At 52.5% G+C, this 26,993-nt stretch overlaps 1 protein-coding gene across 1 annotated transcript; it reads right to left on the bottom strand.

The window, feature by feature from the left end:
- Positions 1 to 1,430: 1,430 nt before the first annotated feature.
- SUN2 (Sad1 and UNC84 domain containing 2) lies at positions 1,431 to 26,993 on the bottom strand. Its single transcript, XM_034776422.1, has 18 exons — positions 26,755 to 26,993; positions 24,762 to 24,921; positions 23,521 to 23,711; positions 22,783 to 22,920; positions 22,304 to 22,399; positions 21,306 to 21,399; positions 20,869 to 20,939; positions 18,884 to 19,020; positions 17,924 to 18,133; positions 17,399 to 17,476; positions 16,179 to 16,222; positions 15,302 to 15,467; positions 14,664 to 14,891; positions 10,387 to 10,471; positions 9,778 to 9,893; positions 8,421 to 8,588; positions 7,371 to 7,463; positions 1,431 to 4,968 (listed from the first exon to the last, which is right to left on the bottom strand). Exons 2-18 carry the CDS (start codon positions 24,884 to 24,886, stop codon positions 4,855 to 4,857), a joined length of 2,154 nt encoding a protein of 717 aa, XP_034632313.1. The 5' UTR covers positions 24,887 to 24,921; positions 26,755 to 26,993; the 3' UTR covers positions 1,431 to 4,854.

The raw sequence follows: 26,993 nt of genomic DNA, 5'->3' as shown, positions 1-26,993 counted from the left end.
TCTTCCCTAAGTGTAGCACCTTACATTTGTCTTTGTTGAATTTCATTTTGTTGGCTGGAGCCCAGTTCTCCAATTTATCAAGATGCCTCTGAATTTTAGCTCCAGCCTCCAAAGTGCTAGCAATCCCCCCTGCTTCCCAGTTTTGCATCATCTGCAAATTTGATCAGTATGCTCTCTATTCCTACCTCCAGGTCGTTAATAAAGATGTTAAACAGCAGACCTAGAACAGATCCCTGTGAAACCCCATTTGAGACCTCTCTCAAATACAACAACATTCCATTAATAGTTACTCTGGTTGTTTAATTATGTATCCACTTAATGGTAGTTATGCCAAGCCTGCGATTCTCCAGCTTACTTATCAGAATGTCATGTCGGACTGTGTCAAAAGCCTTGCTGAAATCTAAGTATATTATGTACACCGCATTCCCCCATCCAACAAAGAAAAGAAATCAAACTGTCAAAGAAAGAAATCAAACTGGTTTGGCAAATGTATGTATTTTACACAGGGGAACAGCTTCAACAAGAGATTGAGACACAACCCAGAATCCCCTCCTGGTTAGAGCACTTACCTGGTTCAAGGTCCCTTGATGTCAGGCAGAGAGGGGACTTGAACCCAAGCCTGCCACATGCTGGGTGAGTGCTCTAACTGCTAGGCTATAAGATAGGGGTCTTGCCTCCTGTCTTTATAGAGAAGGGCTGCCATGGTTTAGGTGCCCAACTCCCAGATAGGGTTCGTAACTGTGAATCATGAGCAGAGTTAGGTGCCTAACTCCCCTCTAGGGTCAGAGTTTAGGCCACCCCCCTTTCCTGCATTTCCTACTGGCTAACTTAGGCAGCTCCCTCCTCATCCTGCTGGAATTTTTAAGAGTCTGAATACCTAGGTGGCAGGCATAGGCGCCAACGCCGTGGGTGCTCCAGTGCTGGAGCGCCCACAGGGAAAAATTGGTGGGTGCAGAGCACCCACTGGCAGCTCCCCAACCTGCTCCCCCACCCCAGCTCACCTCTGCCTCAGCTCCACCTCCTCCCCTGAGCAGGCCACTGCGTCCTGCTTCTCCCCCCTCCCTCCCAGTGCTTGCGCTATGAAACAGCTGTTTCACCCAGCAAGCCTGGGAGGGAGGGGGGAAGGAGGAGGAATGCAGCGCTTGGGGAAGAGGCGGGGCCAGGGCAGGGATTTGGGGAGGGATCCAATAGGGGCAGGGAGGGGGCAGAGTCAGAGTGGAGTTGGGGCAAGGGATGCAATCTCCCACTGGTGCCAACAAAAGTTGGTGCCTGTGGTGGCAGGGCCCCAAGTCAAGTGCTCCAAGGCTTTAGTCCCCCTTGTGAATCTAGCTCTGTCTCTTCCCTCCTCTCCCAATGGAAAATGAGTTCTGTACAAGCTTTGCCCCCCTCCTTCCCAATTGCAAAACACATCAGAGGAAAGTCTATAAATCTCAACGGTTTTGACATAATTTATTGTCTTGGATTTTTTTGCATAGGCATAAATTACAGTCTGTAGATAAAAAAAAAAAACAAACAAAACAGTGCAGCATTTGCAATAGGCTACAGAATTAAATACAGATTAATCTGCCTGTACCCAGCTTGGTTTGCTTAAGGTTCATTTATAACACTTTCCTGGTACACACACACACAGAAAGAGAGAGAGGGGGATAAGTGAGGCAGCTCAAGGGGAGTAAACAGAAGCTCTGCCTTAGCAGATGTTTCCCACTTATTACCATCTTGCTGTACTCATCTTCTGTATCTAGTACCATGATTACCTGTCATGTTGGTAAGAAGCAGGGCTGCAGTTGAAGCAGCAATTTTAAACACCCTCTGCCCTACAATTGACAGCTGGTCCTGGAGCATAGGCAGAGTTAATGAACCTTTTCTCCTTTCATCACTGTTCCAACATGCCTAGATGTTGGGGGAGGGTTGGTTCAGTAGAAGCACCAGAGGCTAGGTCCACTGCTCCTAGGGGCTTGTAAAGCCCTGGCCAACCCATCTTCAACTGCCAGTCCAAGTTCCTTGCAGGTGGACTCGGAGTTCTAGGGACTGGGGCCAGGCACTTCCATGCAGGAACCCACTTGGTGCCTGGGGCAATCAGCATCTGGTGTAGGAGCCATTCGTCACCCAGTCACCACCCCCTGCAGCCAATTTAGGAGTAGTGGTGATTGATTCCAAAAGGAGGTGCTGGCCCACCCTCATCCCTATGGGCACATGGATCAGAGCCACATGCTTGATGAGGCAATGGAGGAGCAGACCAAGAGGATGTGCACTGCTTGACTTCTCCAGCAGATTTAAGGCTAGACATGTGGGCCAGAAAAAGCCCATTGCCAGCTGTGGAAGGGAGTCCCCCACTCACTTCCCTTTCACACCATCCTAGCCCTACTGGACTTCAACAGGTTTTGGAGACAACCTTGCAAAAATCAGTGTTCAGTACCCTCCGCACCTCACAGCCCCAATTTGACTTGGGGGGTGCCAGCCTCAAATGGGGCTGATACAAAGTGAGCCCTTGGCTTTTCTTTCAGATAAAGAGAAGACAAATATGGATACATAAAAACCAATTCAAAACATAAGCTGAACTAAGAACAGAACGTGCTGGCCAAAACCTAGAGAGACAGACCCAACCCTTCTCTGAGAAGACACATGTTACCTTCTCAAGGCCACTAATATGAACTCCTACTCTGTCCTGCGGCTCAAAGCTGATATAGTGGGTGTGGTGGTGAGAATAAGGCCCCAGCCAGCCTGTTCACAGGTCCCTCTCCCCTCCTTCTCTTGTTCCCAGCTGGGAACAACACTAACAGCCCTCAGGGAGGTCCTTGTGGTTCAAATCTGGGGTGGAGGGGCCTTTCCCACCTTGGTGCTGTCTCCCTTCTCCCAGATAAATCCATGGGAAGAGGTAGCTGTCAGCCGTGCCCTGTCCAACCGTCCCCATACACTGCCTCAGCCCAGGACGGCAGCTGTGAATGGGGGACGGCTGTGACACAGACCTGCCCACCCTTCCCCTGAGGGAAAAGGCCAGTCCCAGCTTCAGCCACAAGCCCCCTCCTGGAACCATTGCTACCACCATTACTACTCTCCCTTGCAGGCCTGGTAGCAGGGTCCTTACTGATCTGAACCAAGCTGCACTGGCTTACCTCACCACCCCTACTTACAGTGAGCCCCACAAGCTCTGTGTCTCAGCACCCTTCGCACCACACCCTCTGCTCGGCCTGCTGTCTTTCCCCAGATCAGAGCTGTCAGGGTCGTCGTCCCCTTATCCCCAAAGCTTGTATAATATTGTCTCGTATCCCCTGTTATCCTGCGGGGTTTGTGCCACTTCCCGTGGTCACAATACTACTCTCATATCTGCCCTGTGTCCCCCATCAACAAACCCCATGTGTCTGGATAACTACAGCCTAGACTCTACCCCCCTATGTACAGTTGTTTATATACAGATGTACATAAACCAGTGGGGGTATAATTATATATTTTTTTTTTTTTACACCCACCACAGACGGTTATAATTTTGACTAGGGTTTTTCAAAAGCAAAGCAGGCAGGCACTACCAGACCACTGGCCCATCGAGCCTAGTACCCGGTCTCCAACTGTGGGCCATGGCATCTGATCATGCACTTCGCTACTGATCAGTTCACACCTCAAAGCCTGAGGATTAAATAGCCCTGGCCATTTCACTCTAGTTAGTGCTACTACAAATGCTACTCTAAGTGGCTAGCCCTTTATTAATCTAAGTGATTTGCCTCAGTGGTCTCCCTTGTGGTACAAAGTTCTATAGGTTAATTATACATTGCATGGAAAAGTACATCCTTCATTATTACTAAAAACAGTGTCGGGGGGAAAAGAGTTTTAAAGGACATCAACACAGACGTTTTGACTTGTGAATGTTTAGCACTAATTGGGGGATTTACATGTGAGAACACCACACATGTGTGGGAATAATACGGGACCCTCTCCCACTCTGGCCACAGCCTCGCGTATTGGTGAAATCCAATAGCACTCAGGGGCGGTGGAAGGGAAGGTGTTTCTTGATGACTATATAATACACTGACCTGAGTGGAAGGTTTGCATTGTTGAGGCTATTTTACAATCCCAGGGAGATTAGATTATCTTCCCCCCCAAGGACTAAAACCCCAGTCTTTTGCTTATATATTAACCCTTTAATACATGTCTTTGTGTCCTCATTATTTCCCTTAGCTAGCAGGTACGTTAGCAGCTTTCCAGGGTCATGAGATCCAAACTCAACCCATGGCAAGCTAGCCACTGGGTCTAACTAAAACAAACCACTGATCCAATAATGGAAGGAAACAGGCGATAGTGCAAAATTATTTGGTCATGTGCCCACCCTCCCTGACATTTAGATGGCGCCTACCCAGCCAACGATGCCATAAATAGATCACTCCTTCACCCCACTGATAATAATATATGTTCGTTCATAAAACTTGGGACACTATGCTGTAGTCTTCTTTAACATCTGGAAGGGATGGGGCTGGGAAGAGGGAGGTGGAGAAAGGTCTGGACTGCAAAGACATTTAAAAAAGTTAAAATGTCTGGCCTGACCTGGATTGAAGCCACGTTTCCCCATCACACCACCTTTTGAACACTAAAATCCCTCCCCCTCCCCACCACCACCACCCAATACAAACTCTTCCCTCTGGAAGAGGCAGCACAGAAAAGCATATGGGGACTAGGTTTGCCAAGGGTGGTCATTCCCCCACCTCTCTCACCCTGGGACTTGAGAGAAGCGGCAAAAAGAAGAAGAATTTCCTTAACCGGCTTGCCATTCTCTCTGGAGACAACCTCTCTCTGCCATGGTTGTCGCTTGCGGCCGGCACAGAACCTGAGGTAGCCAGCTAGGGGCAGGGGAGAGCCAGGGAGGGGTTAGTGGACCGGCTCCCCATGCACACGGAAGCGATAGATGCAGGTGTACTCCGGGTGACCCCAGTTGCTCAGAATCCGTAGCTCCACCACCTGGAACGTGCCCACATCTTCATCCTGGGCAAGGAAGAGAGGAGACATTTCATAGTCTGGGTCGCTCTCTGGAGAAAGCAACACCATTTCTAGGCAAGAGTCAGCCCCCGTTCCCCACAGATTCCTCACTGATTTCAGGAAGGGTCTTCACTTTCACACATCCTGGAGAGTTCCTATTCACCCTCAGAATTTAATAAGGACAGAACCAATAGGGCCCTATACAAAGTACTCTACAAACTTAAATGAGCCAGATCCTCTGGTCTTGCAAAGCCGTGTTTGGCACAAGACCAGAGGGGAAAGGGTGGGGGCAGAAGTGGCTTTAAGCCATCTTTGCGGCCCCTGGATCCTGGTTCTGCCTTAGTCCTATCCAATGGTCTCCCCAGGCTGCCCCAGCAACCAGGTATCATCTAGATGCAAATGTGCCCCAGCCATGCATGGGTCAGCCAGATACAGAAGTAGGACCCATGCATGGCTGGGTCCCAGGGGACCCAGGACCCGTCTCCCAGGCCACACCCCCATGCCAAGGAGACCAAAAATGGGGTGGGGCATAGAAGCCACAATAGTGATTCTACACCAGCCAAGGGGTCCCCTATGCAGGGGGGATCTCCAGGGGTGGAGAAGCCAGTTTTAGCGTTGCTTTGTGCCACCAGAGCAGTGCAAACAGAGTGGGGTGGAGGGTCTGGCCCTTGGTATCAATCAGAGAATGAGAACCTCTCTGTAGGCTTTGGACCCTTCCTGTAGAATTCTATAGCAGGAGGAGAATTTCTATTCAGTTCTACAGGACAGCTCAGAAAGAAACCTATTGAGAGGTTACAGCATTATCCATTCAGGTCCAGAGGACCTTCCCAAAAGGAAAAAGTCACCTCTCTAACTAAGCCACAGCCCAGGCCAGGGTCTGGGTCAGTGTGACCCTCAGACCCCCTCCATGCCAACTAGCAAAGGGTTCACTGTTCTGTGACAGCAACTCCTGTGAGAGCAAGGCCTGACAAACTCCCTACACCTAACGCACTGCCTTCATGGTATTCATTTATCCATAAATAGTGTCTTGTAAGGTATCAAATGAAAGCTGGTAACTTACTGGTCATTAATATAGTAGTAAAATGTATGTACTGATGATATTTAAGAAGTTACATATACACACTGAAATTATGTTTTAAACTTTGCAACCAGGCAGAGCGGACAAACGGGTTTTCTGCTAGACAAAGCGTGTCTATTCACCTATCCTTGCCTGTGATGGAAATCAAGTAATGTAAAGCCAACACAGTGGAAACCTTATTTACTTACATATGAAAGGCAACAAGAAAAATAGTTGGTGGGGGAGGGGAATGGGAATCAAACAGGAGCATGAGAAGAGATCCCTTCTTTGGGTGTTGGCTCCAAGGTAACTACGGGAGTTATCCTGTCTTTGGGGGAGAAAACAGTGAGTTTGGGGAAATAGAAGGAGAAGCAAAATGACATTTTGTCATCCTTCACCGAGGAAGCAAAAAGGACAGCGCTTTTTGCATTCAAGAAAGTTAGATGGTGGGCTAGTGATGCTGGGAGGTTGCTTTAGGTGAAGAATTGTTTTAGATAAGGATTTTAGGCCGTCAGAGTTCAGGTAAGACTAAGAAGCGTGTTATATCTTTTGTTTTACATGGAACATGTTCTTAATATCCTTGCTCACTCTCTCTTCAATCTTAATTTTTGTAAATAAACCTATTTGTTTTCACTGTAAGTAGATTTTAAGTGCTGTGTTATCATCAAGGACCTGGGCCAGTCAAGCTGTGTGTACACGGTCTCTTTGGTACAGCAAACCTGGTTATTATTGAGAGGGTCCAGGGGCAGGGCCTGGATAGTGCAGGAAATGCACCGAGCACTTGGGGTGTACCTAGCACTAGCCTGCAGAGACGGCGAGGTCTGTGGGGACCTGGAAGTCCATGCTTGTGGCCCAAGGCTGTTGGTGTCAGGGAGCTGAAGCACAGCAGGCACAGACAAGATGGCTTTTCGCTAAGGGCAGGTAGTGGCAAGGAGCCTCATAACCCTGGGAACCCCTGGGGAGCATCACAGGGGGGGGGGGCGCTTCCTCCAGAGTCCGTAGCCAAAACATCCTGTAGTTCACATGCAAGCGCATGCTGCACTGGATCAGACCATTAACCTGTCTAATCCGGTCTCCCTGCTCCTGTTGCACTGGATCAGGCCATTAGCCCACCTATCCTTGCATCCTACTGTACCTCAGACAGTGGCCAGCAATGGGCCCATCTTGGGAATGCACTGGGCCAAACCACCCCGTCCAAAGAGCTCCAGGCAGAGACCCTGGCACAGCAGAGGTAACGGCATTGGCAAGGACACGGCCTGTGTGATGACACTTCAACTGGCTTCTAAATACTAGAGCGTCCTGCCTCAGTATCCATGGAGCACCCTGGGGCCCTACGACTCCTCCTCCATACCTCCAAGCGGAACGTCTGGATGGGATCCCCATCCTGGTTGTAGGTGAACTGTCCGAGAACGATGCCCTCTTGCTGTCCTTCTTCGTCCAGACCCTGTGAGACCAAGTGAAGGTGGGGAAGAAAGGGAGGGTGGAGTGATGAGGAAGCAGAGAGAGAGAGAGAGAGAGAGAGAGGAGGAACGTGGGGTGATCAGAGCGCCCAGAGGGGCAGAGGGAGACACAGACAAGTGCAGTTAAACTCCACTCCTGCTCTCCCATGCCAAAGTAAATAAACAGGGCAGTGAGAGGACAGGGAACACGCAGGAGCAGTGGGGGGGACAAGGCTGTGTGCAGAGGTGCTGGAACAATTTGTATAGTGGGAGTGTTGAGAGCCATTGAACCAAACTGTAAACCCTGGATATGATGGGAACCACTTCAAACCAGGGGGTGTGGCAGCACTCCTAGTTCCAACACCTATGGCTAAGAGGTGCACATCCTCAGCCCTTCCCTCCCCTTGTACCCCCACCCTCCTCCTCAACCATATACCCATCCCACCCACCTCCCCACAAACCATCCCCTCCCCATGTACCCCCAGCCATTGCCTCCGTCCCTCCTAAAATGTCCCCACATCATATGGACCCCCCCCAGTCAACCCCTCCCTTCCCTCCTCCCATGTACTCCATTCCCTCTCCCCTCATACATCTCCTCCTCCCTCAGGTACTCAGTCTCTGTCCTCCTCTCCCCAATATACCTCCTCCCCAACACATTTCCTCCTCCCATGTACTAAACCCCTAGCTTGCTTTGCCTCCTTTCACAGGATATTCCCTCCCCATGTTCCCCATCTCACCTTGCTCTGCAACACTCCGTCCCTTGGCTTAACACACCAGCCCTCTGCAGCACCCCCGTAGGGAGACAGCAGGGAGACCATCTCTGAGGCAAGGAAACAGCCTCATCTCCAATACTGAAGGGTGATTATGAATGGCAAAAGATCCCAAGACCACCCGGGTCCCCTTTCCCACACACAGACTTTTCCTCCTCTCCCCCCCATTTCCGTGCAGAGACAGACACTCACAAAGATGGCAAAGTCCTTGGGTGCACTGGGGATGGTGTCCAGGGGCGAGAGGGCTTTTGGGACATGCTCCAGAGTCACAGCAGTGGGGCGAATGGGGCTGGACAGACGGATAACAGCAAAGCCCTGAGATCCACGGAAAGCCCAGCAATTTCCAGGGTTAACGTCCGGCTACACACAAAACACAAAACCAAACCAGCTTTAGGTAACGGTAATAATCATCACCTCACGCAGTTCTCTAGGCCCTTTTGACCCAAAGCACTTTACAAGCTGCTATACTGGGATCCCTGACCCTCCTGGGAAGTGCAGCCACCTCTGGAATTCAACGTGGCAGCTGATAACACACCACAGTGCAAGACATGAAGAAAATGTTGGGTCTGATCTTCAACCCACCCCCATGTCTCTTTGCCCCACTGCAGTGGCACAAAGTTACCTCTAAGATGTTGCAAAGGAGTCACTGTAAGCCTGGGCTGGTGTGAAACCCACAGTTACTGTGGGGAGGAAGACACAGATGTGCCCCTGGGGCTGGTTCTGGATCAGGGGCAGGGGAGGGTTTGGCCTATCCTCAGGTGGCAGAATGACTCAAAGGAGCTGTCCCAGAACCTGACTGCCACAGAGAAAGTGGTGCAGCATCTGCAGTGACACTAGCTAGCTCTGTTAACAATTACAAGTGCTGTCAGCCCTCAGGCTTCGTGACAAAGAGCTCACTAGCTGGGATGAGGAAGAAAGGTCTTCCCCTGGTTACAGCATTGCATTCACACATGGTGCGTTTTACACCTTTCTCTGGAGGATCTGGCATTGGACGCTGTCAGGGCCAGGACACGGGGCTAGAAGGAGCATGGGCCTGATCTGCTATGGAAATTCCAAGGACATTCACAGCATGATTTTTGAACTAAAGCCACAAATGAGGTCAGTGGGCACATACCAACGACCGGAGTCTGAGGACCCAGCTGTGATCCCAGCTAAGGTAAGATCAGGTGACAAACGGCACACCTAACTCCCCTGTTCCCCCTTCCTCGTGCCAGGACAGATGTCTTGTGTAACACAAGGTGTCAGGGAGGCATCCCTAGCCCCATGTTCAGACCCGATCGCTACACTGTGAGAACCCAGAGAAGGGGAATGAAATGGAGGAAGTGTGACTTCCGAGGACGGGAGAGGAGATGAGTCAAGGGTGATGTGATGGCAGTCTGAGCACCAATGACGAATTAGCTAAATCAGGGGGTCAAGGGAGGTGTTACGAGAACTATCCAGCTGGGCTCACACTGGGGCAACAGGCAGGGAATAGTCCACAGTGGCAGGAAGTTCTAGCTCAGTTCACAGGGGGAAATACGGACACCTCTCCACTCAGCTTGGTCCCTACCTGCAGGATAACCCGTGGAGACTGAGAATGGTACCACAGGGGGATCCCAAACAGACTCAGCAGTGCCGTCTTTGTCTCGTAGGTTTCTGAGCACCGGGTGCTAATAACACTGGCCCCTGGGATTGAAAGGGAAACAAGAACACATGAGACCACAGCATCCTCGCCAGGTGACAAAAGTTATGCCCTCTATGTATATCTAACTATGGCCTTGCCTGGGGAGAGGAAGATCCCAAACAGAGCATAACGTACAGGGCAGGGAGGAGATATTCCAGCTCAGCTCACAGGGCGATAGACAAGAACCATCCTACGGACAGGGCTGAACTCCCCTTCTAACCATAGCGTGCTGTGCCGTACACGGACTCTCGCCCGGTGAGGCTGGGCTGGCCAGCTGAGTCCCACTGTAATGCTCTGCGTGCGTGAGAGCCAGTCCAATACCCTCCCTCTTCACATGCCCAGATGCCTGGCTATGCGCTAAGCTGTCAGGACTTGCTGTCTCCTAGCAAGTCCTTCCTCTGATTAACACAGTGAGAGCGTCTTCAGTCTGACACCCCCATTCTATACTTTGAGGCCATTGGAGGAGGGAGGTGAGGCGGCCACTGATTCACCTACCCCCTGATTCAAGGGCATAATCAACCATTCCAGTGCGATCCTCGCTGTAGCGCTTCAGGGCTCGGTTCACGATGAGGTGCACTTGCTGCAACAAGGAGTAAAGGACACAACAGAGCTGAATGCAAAGGCTGGAGACACACTGATCAAACACAATCCCAATACACACCCACGTGCACATTCATAGGTGCAGCCTCTGCATGCACACACCAACACGCACAATGGTCAGCACATAATGTGCAGCCCATCACACGCAAACCCCTGCCTCCTACATTTGTCCCTAGGCACACGCATTTTTATACAGCCACTCATGGACGGACGGACACACGTTGAACTCTGCCGTTGGTTGAAACGCTGACTTGCCCAAGTGGGCGAAAGGTGGCAGGGAAGCCATTTGCACCCCAAGCATGGTGTCTAAAACCACTGAAAGAAGTAAAACTGAACAGAAGTAATGTGAACAGTGTTTGTTGGAATTAGAGGAACTGCTGATTATGGGCTTCAGGTGAGGTCACTGAATTGTTACACCACAGACCAGAATCTTCTTAAAATGAGAGACAGCATCTAAAAACACGAGCCAGTATTGCCTTGTTATGGCTCAAGAGCCGTGATAGCGTGGTGACCTCATCCCTTTCACACAGGTCTCTTTTGGGGAGACCCTGACAGCTCATCCACAGTGGCAGGGTGCCCAATAACCACCACATCACCAGCATAACCATTATGGTTATCACCATGGCATGCCAGGAAATTACCATCACGCTGCTGGGCTTCCTTTCTCCTGATCCTGAAAGATGTGCTGGCCAGACCAGGCAAAAAACAGGATCTAAGGCTTGGTCTACACTACCCCCCCCAATTCGAACTAAGGTACGCAACTTCAGCTACGTGAATAACGTAGCTGAAGTCGAAGTACCTTAGTTCGAACTTACCTTGGTCCACACGCGGCAGGCAGGCTCCCCCGTCGACTCCGCGGTACTCCTCTCGCCGAGCTGGAGTACCGCAGTCGAGGGCAAGCACTTCCGGGTTCGACTTATCGCGTCCAGACTAGACGCGATAAGTCGAACCCAGAACTTCGATTTCCAGCCGTCGAACTAGCTGGTAAGTGTAGCCAAGGCCTAAGCGAGACCCCTCCCATCAACCGTGGCTGGGTCTTGAGCCCCTCCAGAGATGTGACCCTAAGGACTTGTCTACACTGGCGCTTTACTGGCAAAGTTTACTGGCAACTTTCTTGCTCAGGGGTGTGAAAAAAACACCCTCCTGAGCGCTGCAAGTTTCAGCACTGTAAGACGCCAGTGTAGACAGTGCACCAGCGCTGGGAGCCGTGCTCCAAGAGCTGGGAGCTACGCCCCTCATGAAGGTGGTATTTTAAGAGTGCTGGGAGAGCTCTCTCCCAGCGCTCTGCTGCGAGCACACAAGCCACATTAAAGAGCTGCCATGGCAGCACATTAGCATTGCCAGTGTAGACTAGCCCTTAAGTTCCCGCAGGTTCTCTTTCCACCAACTGATCGGCAAGCAAAAGAGCAGGCAGCGGCTGCATTCTCCCATCTCCTCTTTTTGTAGGCATTTGTCTTAAGAAACAGCATGGAACTTTAAAACACCACAACCTGAGAGCTACCACCTAAAATGGACTCACTTTTTCTCCCCCCAAAGACATGATACTATTTAAAAGACTTTCAAACCAGGGCTTTTCCTTTTGTTTGTAAAAAGTTTTTAAACTCTCTTATTCCTTCTCTATTTGTTATTAATTACCATACATACTAGATCATAAGCCAGTTCGTTTATAAGGCGACTCCCCCAAGATGGATAAGTAAAAATGGAAAATTTTTATGACCCATTCATAAGCCAACCCTATAATTCAGGGGTCGGCAAACTTTGGCTCCTGGGCCATCAGGATAAGCTGCTGGTGGGCTGAGATGGTTTGTTTATCTCGAGCGTCCGCAGGCACGGAGGTAAACCTAAGTAAACAAAGTGTCCCGGCGCGCCAGCTGCTTACCCTGATGGGCCGGGACAGCAACTGGTGGGGAAATGTTTTTTGGGGAAAAAAACTGGGGGTCAGGGAGTAACACCTGTGACCACTCCCCATATGACCCCACCCCTAGCCCAGGACCCCCACACTCTCCCCATCCCTTCCCACCTTATCTGGGGAGGATGTCTCTGGCCTGGCCACAGCCCGCTCCAGGGGGCGGGGCCGGGCGGTGCGGCCGCAGCCCCAGCCCAGGAGCTGCAGCTGCTTCGGAGGCTGGATGGAGAGCAGCGTGGCCAGAAGCGGAGAGACTCTGACCCCACCTCTTCCCTTCTGGCTGTGCTGCCTCCTTGCTCCCTCTGTTGGGGGAAGGGGCTGTGTTCCCACTCTCCCTCTCTATACCCGTTCATAAGCTGACCCCCTTCTCTGGTGCTTCCCATTTTTACTATAAAAATTTGGCTTATGAACGAATATATACAGTATTTGTATTACAGACACCAGCTGAGCCTGCGCCCTGCCCCCAAGTATGCTAGATGCCACACACACACACACACACACACACACACAGCAAGCAGGGCCAGATTAACACAGGGCCTTGGGCTAAGGGGGGGTCCCGCAAAAATAAATTATATACAATTCAGTGGTCACTAACCCATTGATTACGATTAACTGGTTGATCCTGGAGCCTCTGCCAGTCAACCGCTAAAAGTTCTGCGGTGCAATATGGCGCTCAGGCAGGCTACCTGCCTGCCGTGGCCCCACACCGCTCCTTGAAGTGGTCAGCTGCTGGCATGTCTCTGCGACCCCTGGCAGAGGAAGTGGCTCCACGCGCTGCCCCCCCCCCCGGACTGTCCCTGCAGCTCCCATTGGTTGGGAACCGGCCAATGGGAGCTGCGGGGGCGGCACTTGCAGGCACGGGCAGCACACGGAGACACTATCCCACTCTGAGGGGCACGCAGAAACGTGTCAGCAGCAAGCCACTTCCGGGAGCAGCATAGGGCCACGGCAGGCAGGCAGCCTGCCTGCCTGCCCCCTGCTGTGCCACCTGTGATAAGCGCCTCCCAGCTGGAACCTACACCTCGCCCCCTCTCCTGCACCCCAACCCTCTGCCCCAAGTCAGAATCTCCTCCTGCACCCAAACTCCCTCCCAGAAAACAACTAATATAAGAGCTGTTCTAAGGTAAGTAGGCTATTTTGAATTAACTATATTCTACATGTTTTAAGATTGAAATGTAACCACAGAAAGGCTTTGTGTTAATTTAAAGGCAAGTTTAGTATGGCGTTAATAGCCTCGATGCCATAATTGTGATAATTTTGTTTTAAATTAGGAAAGACTTGTATACAGGGGCCCCACAAAAATCTAATAGGCGTGGGCCCACAGGAGCATTAATCCAGCCCTGATAGCAAGGCAATGCCTGCCCCAAAGACTTTACAGCATAAATGGTCAAGATAGAAAAAGGGTGTGGGAAAGGGAATATCACCTGCATGTTACAGAGGGGGCAACTGAGGCACAGAGAGAGGATACAATTAAAAGGTTACAGGGGGAGTCGGTAGCAGAGCTAGGAACTGAGTCCAGATCTCCCGAGTCCCAATCCACTGCCTGAGCCACAACCTCATCCTTCCTCTTATATAAAGATATATTTGAGTGTTTTGCGTTTTAATTGTCGGATTATCAAAGGTGGCAAGCCCCCACTACTCAGTGACTTCAGTGCGGGGTTTGCAAACTCTCAGCACTTCTGAAAAAAAAAAAAAAAAAAATCAGGCTGTAAGTGACTTGACTCCCCACCCTGCCTCCTCCTTTTCTCCACGAGGGTTTAATACAGTATTTAAAAGAAACCAGTTTTGTGATGTACAAACCACCAAAGCAAGTCCCTGGCAACCCCAACCCAATTTACTGTCAGGGTTCTGGGAGTGAGGAAAAAAAGCAATAAATAGGTCATAGAAAATGTATGAAGCCCTAAACCCCTGATCCTCACAGCCCCATCTGCTCTGGCACATAGCCACACATGCAGGCTTGGCATATACATACCTGTGTACATGCTAGGGACAGCAGCTCAGCCACACACACTGCACCCATCACACCTAACCATGAGCACACACACACACGTGGAGCCCCAGCCTGTCACACACATGCCCTGGCACACCCCGTGTATGCAAGTATGTAAGGGTTTCAAGGCTGGCCTGCCCCACATTGGCACACATGCACGGACAGCCCGACACACTCAAACAGCCCGACGCAGCTTTGACACTCGAGTGTGCCATGCCACAATCCCCAACCCAAGTAAGTTACTCAGGGGAAGCTGCTGAGCAGGCAGGGCCTCACCTCTTCGGTCACACCTGTGACTCCCTCCTGCTGCAGCGCTACCCCAATGCTAGCCGTGGCATCCCGCGCAGACACCCTTTGGTCCTCAGAGACTCTGGCGAGGATTTTGCGCTCCAGCTTCCGGAGCTGATCCTCTAGCTCCTCACGCTGGAGAACCAGGCTGCCCACTCCATCCTCCCTGGGCTGCGACAGGAACTGGCTGATCCACTGGGGGAACTGCGCTTCTACCTGAAACCACCAAGGGAAAGAGCTCAGCCCAGGAGAGGGAATCTGCACCGCAGAGCACGACAAACGATGGAGAGCATGTGGACAGAGCAACACCACACAAGGGCCCTGGGAGTCTGGCCTACAGACCCTTACGTGCAGGGAAGCCTCCATCCCTGGATGATACTGGATACGTGAGGACCACCCCTAACGGTGCCCAGGTTGTGGCAAAAGGAAAGGTCACCGCTCCTGGAAGTGTCCAGCTCATGAGGAGAGACGGGGGAGGGGAGGGGGAAATCATCAACCCAGAGGTGCCTAGCATATGGTGGGACCACACAGTCCTACATCACCCAGACATTCCCACGTCACAGTTTAGCAGAGAATGGGTAAAATGGGACTTCCGTTAAGGGGACGGGCCGGGGTCTGAGACTCACATCCTCCCGCACTCCCTTGATTTGTCCCGGGAGTGACTCCACGTGCTTCACCACCGCCTGTTGGTCAGACGCCAGGAGTGCGAGCTCCTTCCTCAAACCTGCTAGCTGCGCCTCCAGCCTGCCCATCTCCTGCCGGAAGCTCCCCTGCAGGCCCTCTTGTGTCGAGCTACAGAGAAAAAAAAAAAAAAAAAAAAAAAAAAAAAAAGGGGGGGGAGAAATAAAGCAAAATGAGCAGAACACAACCTAGGTGCAATGGAGGCAGCGAGCTACGCCATGGCACCTCCAGTTTAGAGAAGAGCAGCAATGTATTGAGGTCTTCCTGGGGTTGCTGTGCCCTACCTGAGCACAGTGATCTAGGTGCCATCTTGGCAGAGTCACAGAGAGAGGGACGGCCGTCTACCTGCTCCCGGACACACCGCCTTTGCACAGGCAGCCAAAGAGCACACTGGCTTTCTCTGCCACCATCTCAAAACTGCAAGAGCACATCCACCAGGCTGCCGAGCCTTGCTGCCACCTCCCTTTCGGCATCCCTGCTTTCCAGGTTTCGCTCTCTCCCGCCCACTAGCTGTGTGCTGGAGCCTTTCCCCTCCACATATTGCCTTGCTGATCTCCAAGTCAAATCTGATCTTGGTTCCTGCCCACGTTTGTTGCAGTTTTCCAGGCTGCATCAGAATCAGACACCCCTCCCAGTTTGGTATCGTAGATGTGCCATGGAGCCCCGGGTTCCAGATCAGGCTTCAGAGCGATCCCTGCGGGATCCCAACCGACACCTCCCGCTACCGGCTCCTTTAGAAATCTCATCAGCCCAAGCAGGCTGAGGACAGGTTACGACTACACGGCTACACTTGAATACTTCCCGAGAGACGGGCAGGATTACCTTTGCCATTCTGAATTCAGCTGGAGCATCCGGGCCTCCACCTCCTGTGAAAGCAGCAGTATAAAGGAAACAAACATGACAGGATGAGATCTGTCACATGGGTGGGGAAGGGAGGGGAGAGTGTCTAACAACTTCGCATAGGAACACAGAAATTGCCAGACTGGATTAGAGCCCAGGTCAGTAATGGATTTACAAAATGGTGCCAATTGCACTGTGCTCAGACTCAGAAGCCCCGTCCCCCCTGAGCCTTAGCCCTGCTCAGTTCTCTCCACCCCCTCTGCCCCCCCATGCACGTGGCTCTGGGGAAAGAGCCCAAGCAAGGGCGGGGCCTCAGGTTGGAGCGCAGGCAGAGTAGGTGGCCGGACCACAGTCCAGACACTGGGCCCACAAACAGTTAATCTGGACCTGTCCCAGGTCCATCTAGCCCAGTATCCTGTCTGTGACCGTGGTCAGCACCAGATGCTTGAGAGGAAGGTGTAAGAACCCCTTAGTAGGCATGCATGGGATAATCTGCCCCCCCGTCATTAGGTCTCATCCTGGTCTCTAATACTCAGAGACTGGCTGAAACCCTGAAACATGAGGTTAGTATCCTCTACAACATTTGTGTTCCTAATTATGCTAACTCTGGATGTTCTTGTTAGAAATATGTAAGTGTCCAACCTCTTTCTGAGTCTTAAGTTCTTGGCTTCAACAACTTCCTGTGGTGGTGCGTTCCACAGTCTAGTTAGACATTGTGTGAAAAAGTATTGCTTGTATGTTTTGAATCTGCCACCTTTTAGGAAGGGCGTTGTTGTGTGTTAATGTATGACTGTGTCTAGAACACGCAAGCTCTTCAGAGCCAACGCCTCATCGCTTGTGAAAAGTTGTATGAGATCCTGACTCACACAAGCGGTCAGGGCCTGGGTTTTAGGTTTCCATCAGCGGCACAGCACACCTACTAATTCAAGGGAAGAGCAAATCCTGCTGCATCACCAGCAGCACTTCGGTTTTCCTTGGTGGTCTCCTTATTCGAGAATTGATCTAGTCCAACTGCATTTAGCTTATGGGATCCTATGCGCTTGCAGTCCCACAGCTGCAGGTACTGAAGTGAAATGCACCTCCTTCCCTAAGCGCGCTTGGCCCCTATAGTGACACCTCTTTTTGAACAGGAGCAAAGTTCCTGGACTGTAGCATCCCCTGTTTTTGGTACTTGCATGCTTTAAAGAGGGAGGTCAGTTTACCTGAGATGCCTGAGTAATCTTCTCCAGGCGCCCGTTTAAATCCTTCTGCAGCTGGCCTTGGATGGTATCTAGCTCGCTCTGCAGGGAGATCGGTGAGCAGATGCGAGATCAGCACATACACCACCTCACCCACAATTTATCCTCTCCCCCACACCTGCTGTCCACCCACCTTTATGGCATACCTGCCATACTCCAGCTGCCCCAACCCTATCCCATTACACAACACACACCCCAGATCATACTCCCTGTATCCACCACCCTCACCTACACACACCCAACCCCACTCATGCCACCCTCATCCACCCACTTTGACCCCAATCCTACCACTTAACCACCATCAGCCCTTCCCACCACCCACCCACCTTGACCCCCAGCCCCACAACAGCCTTATGATCCCCCATCTCCCTCTCCCACCTCCACAGCAACAGGCCAGGGGGACGGGAAGGAAAGAGGTGGCTGTGACTTTAAAGGAGAAGTAGGTGGAACAGGCCAGGTTTCCCCAGGAGAGGCCCCCACCTCCCCTACCTGGACATGTAGGGCCAAGTCCTCCTTCAGCGCAGCCTCTCGACGGCTCACCAGCCCCTCCAGGAGTGTCAGCGTGGCCTCGTGTGTCAGGCCTCCCCCGGCCGCCACCCCTCTCTGGAGCTCCAGCTTTTCCAGCCTGGATGCCTCCGCCTCTAGGGTCTGGAACCGTTTCTCCAGACTTTGAAACCGAGACAGGATTTGCTGCTCTGCCTTTTACCCCGAGGGTGGCAAAAAGAAAAGAAAACAAAACAAAACATAAAAAACAAACAATACACACAGTGGCAGCCTTACCCAGCTGTCCTGACAGCTCTGTACCCAACCGTGACCCGCCAGCGCAGGCTGCAGAGGGAGCGGATATATACAAGCATGTCCTCCGTTCTCCACCAGGGGGCAGTGGTGTGTGAACAAATACAGGCAGGACTGGACTGCAGAGGTGTTTGAAGGGCAGCCCCCCACTCAGCCAGTGGAAGGAACTTATATAAGTGAGCACTTACATAAGTCACACCCCAGCAGAGGGCAGTGATGCACATGCAGGCACACGCATCAATCTCAGACTAAAGGGGCACCTCTGCTTAGGGTGACCAGATGTCCTGATTTTATAGGGACAGTCCCGATTTTTGGATCTTTTTCTTATATAGGCTCCTATTCCCCCCCCCACGTCCCGATTTTTCACATTTGCTGTCTGGTCACCCTACCTCTGCTCAGCTAGCAGAGGCGGGCTGTATGCATACAGGTGGGAAATAATCCAGGCCCAGAGGCTACAGACGTCTCCCTTGTCCCCGCATCTTTCATTTTCAGGGCATGAGGAGGGAGCTGCTCTCAAGATTAGAGACGGAGTCCCTCAACCACATTCAGTCTGCCTAACCCTGCTGCTGGAGATTTTAAGGGGTAGGTGCGTTAGCAGGAGGGGTGAGCAGAAATGCTGGAGCTCCCCTCACCCCAGATCCCTCTGGCACTCACCCGAAATAACGCAGACGAATCCCCGGCTCTAAGCACCTCGTCTTCCCCAGCAACAGGGGGCGAAAGCTTTGCTGCTCCCCAAGAAAACATGGCAGGGTAGAGCATCGGGAATCCAAAGGGGTAGAAATACCAAGCACCTGGCATCACAAAAAGGGGACTGGTTGGTTCAAGTGTGTGGGGGGCGGGGGAGGTTTGTACAATAGACCACAAATGGAGGTGCATCAGAAATGCCCAGACAGGCTTCAGAGACTGTTTGCTCACAGATAGGAACAGAAAGCAAACAGGCCTTGTGACTTCACCACAGTGACCATAAGGTGGGCTCCTCTCATTCAGGTACACATTATTTTTGATGCAGTTCACAGCAATGACCATCACCACAACAGGAGGCAGCAGAGAGCCCCCTGCAGTGTTGTATATGCTGAAGCTAGGACAAAGCAATAGAATTCGGCTCCTGACCCAGATGGTCTAGGTCAGTGGTCCCCAAACTATGGGGTGTGCCTGGAGGTGCAGCAGGGCCCAGGCCAGCCCCACAGGGGGCAGGAATGGAGCACCACTCAGCCCTGCTCTGCCCCCAGCTCGGTTCCCAGCCCCGGCTCCTGGGGGGGCAGGGGCGGGGGCAGTCCATTACAGGTAAGGGGGACGGAGGGGGAGACATAAAAAGTTTGGGGACTGCTGCTATAGGGTGTAGCCTACAGAGATTGTTTGCTTATGTTATACAGGAATGTGCTGAAACATAAGTAGGCTCAAAAAAAAAATAAATCTATCTCCTAAAAATAGCTCCCCCGTCATGTTGCAAAACATGTTTTGGTCCTAGCTGTTTTTCAAAACAGTTTTAGATAAAACGTTGTTCTTTTGGAAAATGTTATCTATATGGATAGTCATTGGTATGGCATTTATGCAGCTATTAATTAAAGGCAAATCTAATATTAAATTGCCAGTGAGGCAGTAGAAGGTATTTTAATTATGGGGTGGAAATATAGATATGGTAAAAGGCAGGCCTAATGCTAATTAATTATGGAGTGTTGTTATAAGTGATTATAAGAAGGACAGCACGCTAATTTTAGATTGGCACGCCCATCTACCAACCAGGTACAGAGAAAGGATTACACCCATTCTTCTCATCCAGGACTGATCTCCACGGGATACATCATTTCATCTTAGAACGTAAGCATAAATGCAGAGCATGCCTGTTTTCTTTAACTAACTACACCTCTACCCTGATATAACGCGACCCGATATAACACAAATTTGAATAGAACGCAGTAAAGCACTGCTCTGGGGGGCGGGGCTGTGCACTCTGGCAGATCAAAGCAAGTTCGATATAACGCGGTTTCACCTATAACGTGGTATGAGTTTTTGGCTCCCGAGGACAGCTTTATATCGGGGTAGAGGTGTATTTGATATTAAATAAAGTCCTTAATTTTATCACTCATGTCATTCACAGTCCTCCACAAAATTAAGTTACCTGAACCACCCTGGAGGCTCGAACCTTAAAGAATTCAGTTTGGTTTTATTTCTGATCATTAAACTACAAATTGGGAACACAAAGCCAAGGGCTACAAGGGGAGGGTGGATGGGAGGGTTTGGTTTCACTCATTCTGGAAATAAGGGTCAGCTGTAGCATTCGGAACTGGAGCTGGATCCCCTCACAGTCCAGGGGATTGGACCCAGGGGATGGGTTCAGAATATTAAACAGTGGTTACCAAGCATAGCGCTAATGCTGGATTTACATGGGCCAGGGCCAAACTCACAACATCCTGGCCCTTTGTGAAAGTATTTCCTGCTCACTGGAACCTGCCTTAGGGAGCGGGCCTTTGGATACAGACACATGTACAGCACAGAGGGATGCGGGCTCTCCTGTGACCTCACAGGACCATCGCATTGCCGCAGAGAGCTCAGGATGTCTTCCTGAGCTTAGAGCCACTCTGTCCAGGGCATAAGAGAGGGGGGCAGGGAGGACAGCTTGGGAGCCTGGGATGACTCACCATAAGCAATGGAAGCCAGGAGCAGCAGCAGCAGCAGGAGCAGAAGGAGTTTCTTCAGAGCTGAATAGCGCCTGGAGAGCAGAGGGGACGAGGAACAGATGTCAGTGCAGCTACCCATGCCCTCTTGCCCAGGGAGTTTCTGCATCCACTTGGACAGTACTAGGCAGCGGAGAAGGGGGAGTTCTGGAAGCAAGTTACACCCTGAATCTCAACCCACACAGCCCAGCTTGGGTCCATAGTCAGTTTTGGCCACAACAACAAAAAAACCTGACCCCTGTCCTCACAGCTTTACTGGGGTCCTTCACACGAATATCTCACTGAGTTCCTTCCCTGTGGGGACTTTGTATTCCTCACCCCACACCTTCCACCTGTCCATTGCCCTGTCCAGATCCACACCAACCTGCTTCCCTCTGTTTCTGGTTCCAATCCACACTGACCTTGTTAAGACAAAGACGTCCAGCAAAGAGGCTGCAGTGGTGAGGCGGTACCACGTGGTTCCAATCCACCAGTACAACAGTCCAAAGATCCGGCCTGCAAAGACCCACACATGGCATCAGAACAGTCAGATGCCCCTTTCGTATCTTCCTCGCACTCTGGCCAGCATGCCTGCTTCCTTTCTCCGGAGTTCTTGCCCTCTCCCTGCTCTTTAGAAAGGCTATTCACCCTTTGTTGTTAAGGCCACCATAGCACCTAGGAGCCCAAGGTCATGCACCAGGACCCCTTTGTGCTAGGTGCTGCACAAACAGAAGCGCCCATCCCTCCTTAAAAGCACTTCTTCCCTGAGGCATTAATTCCCTGAAGAAAGAAATCCATTATACTGAATGAGATCTGTTCTGCTAGGAGTGCTGACCATCCCTGCTCACCTACTGCATGATCTAGCCCAGCACCACCATCTAATTTAGACTGTACAGCACCTAGTGTGTTGGGCAATGATTCTTTGGAGCAGGGATCATCTGTTAGTTGTGTGTTTGTACAGCGCCTAGCACAATGGGCTCTGATCCCTGACTTGGTCCTCTAGGCACAATATAAATAAATAGTATTAATGGGCCCCCTGGACTGTACCACAATAGAAATAAATGTCATTATAATGTCCTTTGAGGTATGTAAAGGCTTTTTCTCTCTCGGGTTTGCAAAGACCAAGCACACCAATGGTGCTAAACAAATGATAAGTAAGAATAATCCATCTCGAAGACAGACACACTGCAGACTTGCCTTCAGTATTCCGGCTATTCCACGCATCTCTCTTTCCTAACTTTCACAGTCCTTTAGCGGGCATGGTTTTTACTTCCATGGGTTTTGATTTGTTTTTAAAACAGCACATGAGAAAATACCCTTCTGACCCATGACTACTGCATGTGTGTGCATAGAGGGTGGCAGGCGTCAGTGTGCGTGGAAGAATGCTGCCTACAGAGAACGCTGACGGCCCCACACTTACCTGGAGAAGTGACCACCAACCAGAGAAAAGAGCCTGCTCGTGAGATGGCATTTCTGAACCCAGAACCAGTGCTGTTCTGATCCAAGGAAGAGCGACCTGGCACAAAGGAAGGAAGAAAAGGCCGTATATCACAAAAGTGAGGTCTCATGTCTTCACTCACTGGCTTTGGAATAGCGGGTGGGATTTCCAGCATCCAGTGGGGGGGCCCTGATGCCTTAGTGAGTGAATGTTAACTATTCTCCCCCCAGCCGCAGAGACAGACCTGAGGTGAGGGGGGAACCCCACTCCAACCTCTCTGCGGTCACAGAGCCGGGCTTGAGGTGAGCCTGAAATGATGATCGCCTGCCCTGGTTGTGAGGTTATTCTCTCCCCATGCAATGGAGCCAGGACCTAAGTGGGTCTCTATTGGGAGGCCTCTTCCCCCGGCAACCTTGCTACCCATGCTGCTGCCACCTTCAGGGTGTCAGAGCCACCCCTACCTGCATAGTCATCCTCAGAGGAGTAGCCAGATGAAGAGGCATAGGTGTCATAAGTCTTGCTCTCTGCCAGCCCATTGATTTTACTGGACTCCGTACCTCCTGTGCCTCTTCTCCTCCTCCTCGCGGAGAGCTCCCCACCTGTCCAGGAAACAGAGTCCCCTTGAGAAACTAGCCAACACCCTCTTTCCTCTTCCTCCCCAGGCAGGGGAGGGGACAGAATTCTGTAGGGTAGCGGGCTCGCTGCTGGTGACTCAGGGTGTGCCCAATTACCCTCGCAGTACTAGGGAGGCCCACCCCTACGCACTTACCGTGGTCTTCAGCAATCCCAATACCTGCTACCCTGATAATTCCCCTGGACTGATCTTGGTGCCCCATCAGTACTGGCTAAGAAGGGCAACAGTCTTCCCCTGTGGGGCTGCGTTCCTTCACTCAGGGCTGCTCTGTTGTGAGGGGGATGTGTGCGTGCATGGCTTTCTGACCACTGACTCAAGTCATTGGCAACCTGCGCAGTCCAGTGGACAGGAGCTGAGAAGACTCAATTCCCTCATGTGTCTCCTGCTCCCAGCTAAGGGGGCACCTTCCAAGGCAGATCTGGGGTCCCATTGGTGAAGCAGTTTGGAGACAAAGCCCAGGTCTCAGTTAATATGTTCTTCTTTCACATCAAAGGGGAGGGGGGGCAGGGGTCCCACTGGGTGACAGGACAGGGTACAGCTGGCACCAAGGGGAGACAGCACTCACCCCAGTAGGAGTCACTGTCCTGTGGGTCATCAAAGGCAGCGCTGCCCCCACCAGCAAGTCCCCTGCTGCTGCCCAGGTAGGACTCACTGATCACAGACTCGCTGTAGTAGGAGGTCTGGGTGGCAGGGGTAGGTCCCAGGTGGGGGGCTGGAGAGAGGCGCTTCATGCTGCTCGATTTCCTCCGTAGGGTCCTGCCCGGAGCAAGGAAATGAGAGAGAGTTCCTACGCTGCGTGCACATGTGCAGGGTGACAAGGGGGAAGTGGAGAGTGGCGAGCCAGAGCCAGCCTTGCTTCCGGTCAGGCTTTACATTGCCCGGGGCCCTGCCTCCCCTCCTCTCACTCACACCGCTGCTGAAGTCATTGGAGTGAAACCAGCCTGAGCTAGGAGAGAACCAGAGCACGACAGCACATTTTAAACAGTGTAAACTGCTGTCATCCATCCTTGCAAAATAAGAGCTCAGCTGGGGGCAGTCCCCTGCCACCTCCCTCCACACACACCTCTGGCCTATCACAGGGACCATCCTGCCACCCTCAAGCGAACACCCTGCCCTCTGCTTCCTGTCTGCTTCCTCTGTAGCTGCTGCGGTTTTCCTGGAAGGTATCTGATCAGGAGAGGTTGCTGGGTTGGGGAAGACGGTTTGACAACAACCCATAACCCAGGCTACCGGGGGCCTCCCAGCACAAGCTTGACGACTCAGCGCTGTGTAACTGTGCACAGCTGGACCCCACGCCCCCGTTTTGATCATTGCATCCCCCTCGGTGGTACAAGAGCGAGGGCAAGGCCAGGAAATGCCAAAGTATGCATGACAAGCGAGAGCGCTGTGCTCCTGCTGGGGAGGAATAAGGTGCAAGATGATTGTGAGGCACACAGGGGTTACCCAGAGCCAGCCATGGGCTGGTGCGGCAAGGAAATCTGGCTGATAAAGCCAGGAAAGTAGCAGTAGCTTTTCTCTTATGCTCCTTTCACCACCAGTGGATGCAGTGCCCTGGGCAGACCCTAACTACCCTGACCCTCTAAGGATAAGCACGGAGCGCTCAGGGACAGGCCCTCACCTCCCACAGAATGGTGTAAGGAGCTCTGGACAGACTCTCAGTGACCCCTGACCTGCGGCTCAGGAGTGGAAATTCACACTATGGCAAACTGACTCCTCACCTTTTTCAAGTTGGGCTACGGACAAACCTCGCAACCCTGCTGCAGGTGGGGGTGAGGTAGACTGGCCCCCCACCCTGCACCCTCTTACCTGTTAGGACTGTCCCTAAAGGGGGGCTCCTGGCCACCCAGTAGCAAAGTGCCACCACTGCTGCTGCCATCATCATCACCCTGGTAATAGCGGGTGGCCCCGAGGCGCTGGCTGCGTCTGGACATGACAGAGGAGACTCAATCACTAGCCAACAAGGTACCTGGGAGAGCAACAGAAAGAGATGGGGGAGCATGAGAACTCGAAGGTACTGCCTGGCGCTGGGTTGAACATGGGGTAGGCCCACAAATGTGCACTCAGTTGTGGGGGAGAGGAAGGGATGTCCTGCAGTGGGGCAGACAGGAGAAAGGGCCTTGGAGATGCTCTGAATGCACAGATGCAATCCTCACTCACCCAGCCTCACTCCCCGAGATGTCACTGGAATTTGGGGTCTCAGGGGTTGCATCACCTGAGAGTCGTGGGGACAGGAAAGCCTGAAAGGCAGCAGCTCAGAACAGACTGGGTTGGCAGTCTCCTATCCTGGAGGTGGGATGGGGCGAGGGTTATTGCATTGGCCTCTCACCCCTGCAAACATGGTTTCAAATCCTGTCTTGTGCCAAAAGCGAGGAGAGTTCAGTGGATCTCAGCCAGTCTCCTCTCACCACCACCCAACAGCTCAGCATGACCGAGCAATCTCTGCTCAGCCAAAGCCAAGCTAACTTAGCAAGGGACGCCATGGGTCAGGACCGAGATGCACTGGCAGCGTTAGGGGGCCAGGTGGGCATCAGCACTAGTCCAGTAAATGGCCTGACGCGGCACCTGCAGCTTTCCCCATGACCTCCATTTCCAGTGCCCCAGGCTGCTCCAACAACAACAAGTTAGCTCAGCTTCTACACAAGCCAGCAGGCAGACACTAGCCTATTTCTTCCAGCATGTCACAAGCCAAACAGCTTGGCTCGGACTGGGACTAGAGGTCTCGTGGACAGAAAAAGAACACATGTCCTGCAGAAAGAGCAAAGCTTCGTCCATGTAAGTGCCTGCCTGGCACCTGTTTCTATAAAGCAGCCTCCCTGAAGCACACCAACCAAAACGTGAAACAGCCGTGGAGGCAGATACTTGGCCCAAATCCACCACTATGTTCCACCGTTTATAGGGTTGTAAATTCCCCCTCCCTTCATTCCCCCCTCTAAGAGCCCACCCACATGGGCACAAACTCCTCACATTAACTGCTGTCTTGCTGGACAGGGACTGCGCCAAAGCCTGGGGGAAATCGAACAAAGTAACAACTTTCAATCCCACCTTGTGACCTGGCACAATTCCACAAGATGCTTCCATATCTGGCGCCTTCCCACCCCCGCCCTGGCAACTCCCGCTCTGTGGACGCATCCTGCCCAGATTCTTTCCACACCGTGCTAGAGCACGGACATTTCTGTGTGTGCCCCCCCCCTTACATCCTGCCTCCAAACTCCTCCCTTCTAGATACACTGGGGGAAAGGGAGGGGGGGGAACTAATTACATCCCAACAACAGTAGCACAAGGCATCCTTCAAATGCAGCCAGGGAGCCACGTTCAGCCCCGGGCTAACGCCACTGAGATCAACAGAGTTACCCGCATGGGATAAGCTTGGCCCCTTGTCAAAGCAAACACTCTGCAGAAATGGCCCCTCTCCACTCCTGCTTCCTGGGTGCCCCCACGCCCCACGGGCGGGCCAGGCTTGCGGGGCCATGACCAGCTAGGGGGACAGGGAGCCGGATCCTAACCCGGCTCAGGCAGGAGCTGCAACTTCCCCAGCTGGGTGCCAGCGGCAGCCCCCCTCGGGCCGGCGGGAGGGAGGGCAGGGGGGAGAGCGAGTCTGGGCGGGGGAAGAGGAGCCGGATCCGGTCACTTGCAAACTCGGAAGGGGAGTAAACTGGGAACCCCCGGGCTGCTGCTTCCACTGAGTCTCCCCGCCCCGGGACATCCCCTCCTGCAGCGGTGCGTTCCGCGGCAACCAGCCAGGCGCTGCCCGCCGCGAGGGGTGGGCGAGCCCGGCCGGGGGCGAGAGGTGCGCTGTCACCTGGCTGCGGCGCTCTCCAGGCCGCGGGCTGGCTCGGGAGGGAGGCTCCGCTCCCCGCCCCGCTGCTCTCTCCAGCCGCCGCGATGTCGGCGCCTTTTGTGTCCCACGCGGGGCGGCGCTGAGCGCCACTGGCAGCGCCCCGGCTCGGCCCCGCGCAGCTCCGGGCACGCGGCTCCCCGCGGAGAGCGGCTGGCTCCGGGCGCGGCGCGCAGCACGGCCTGGGGCGGGCGCCTGTCACT

This window comes from Trachemys scripta, chromosome 1, assembly GCF_013100865.1.
Source record: "Trachemys scripta elegans isolate TJP31775 chromosome 1, CAS_Tse_1.0, whole genome shotgun sequence".
NCBI classification, from domain to species: Eukaryota; Metazoa; Chordata; order Testudines; family Emydidae; genus Trachemys; species Trachemys scripta.
Note: the sequence above shows the minus strand (reverse complement) of the source record. Positions and strands in the feature narration are given on the sequence as shown.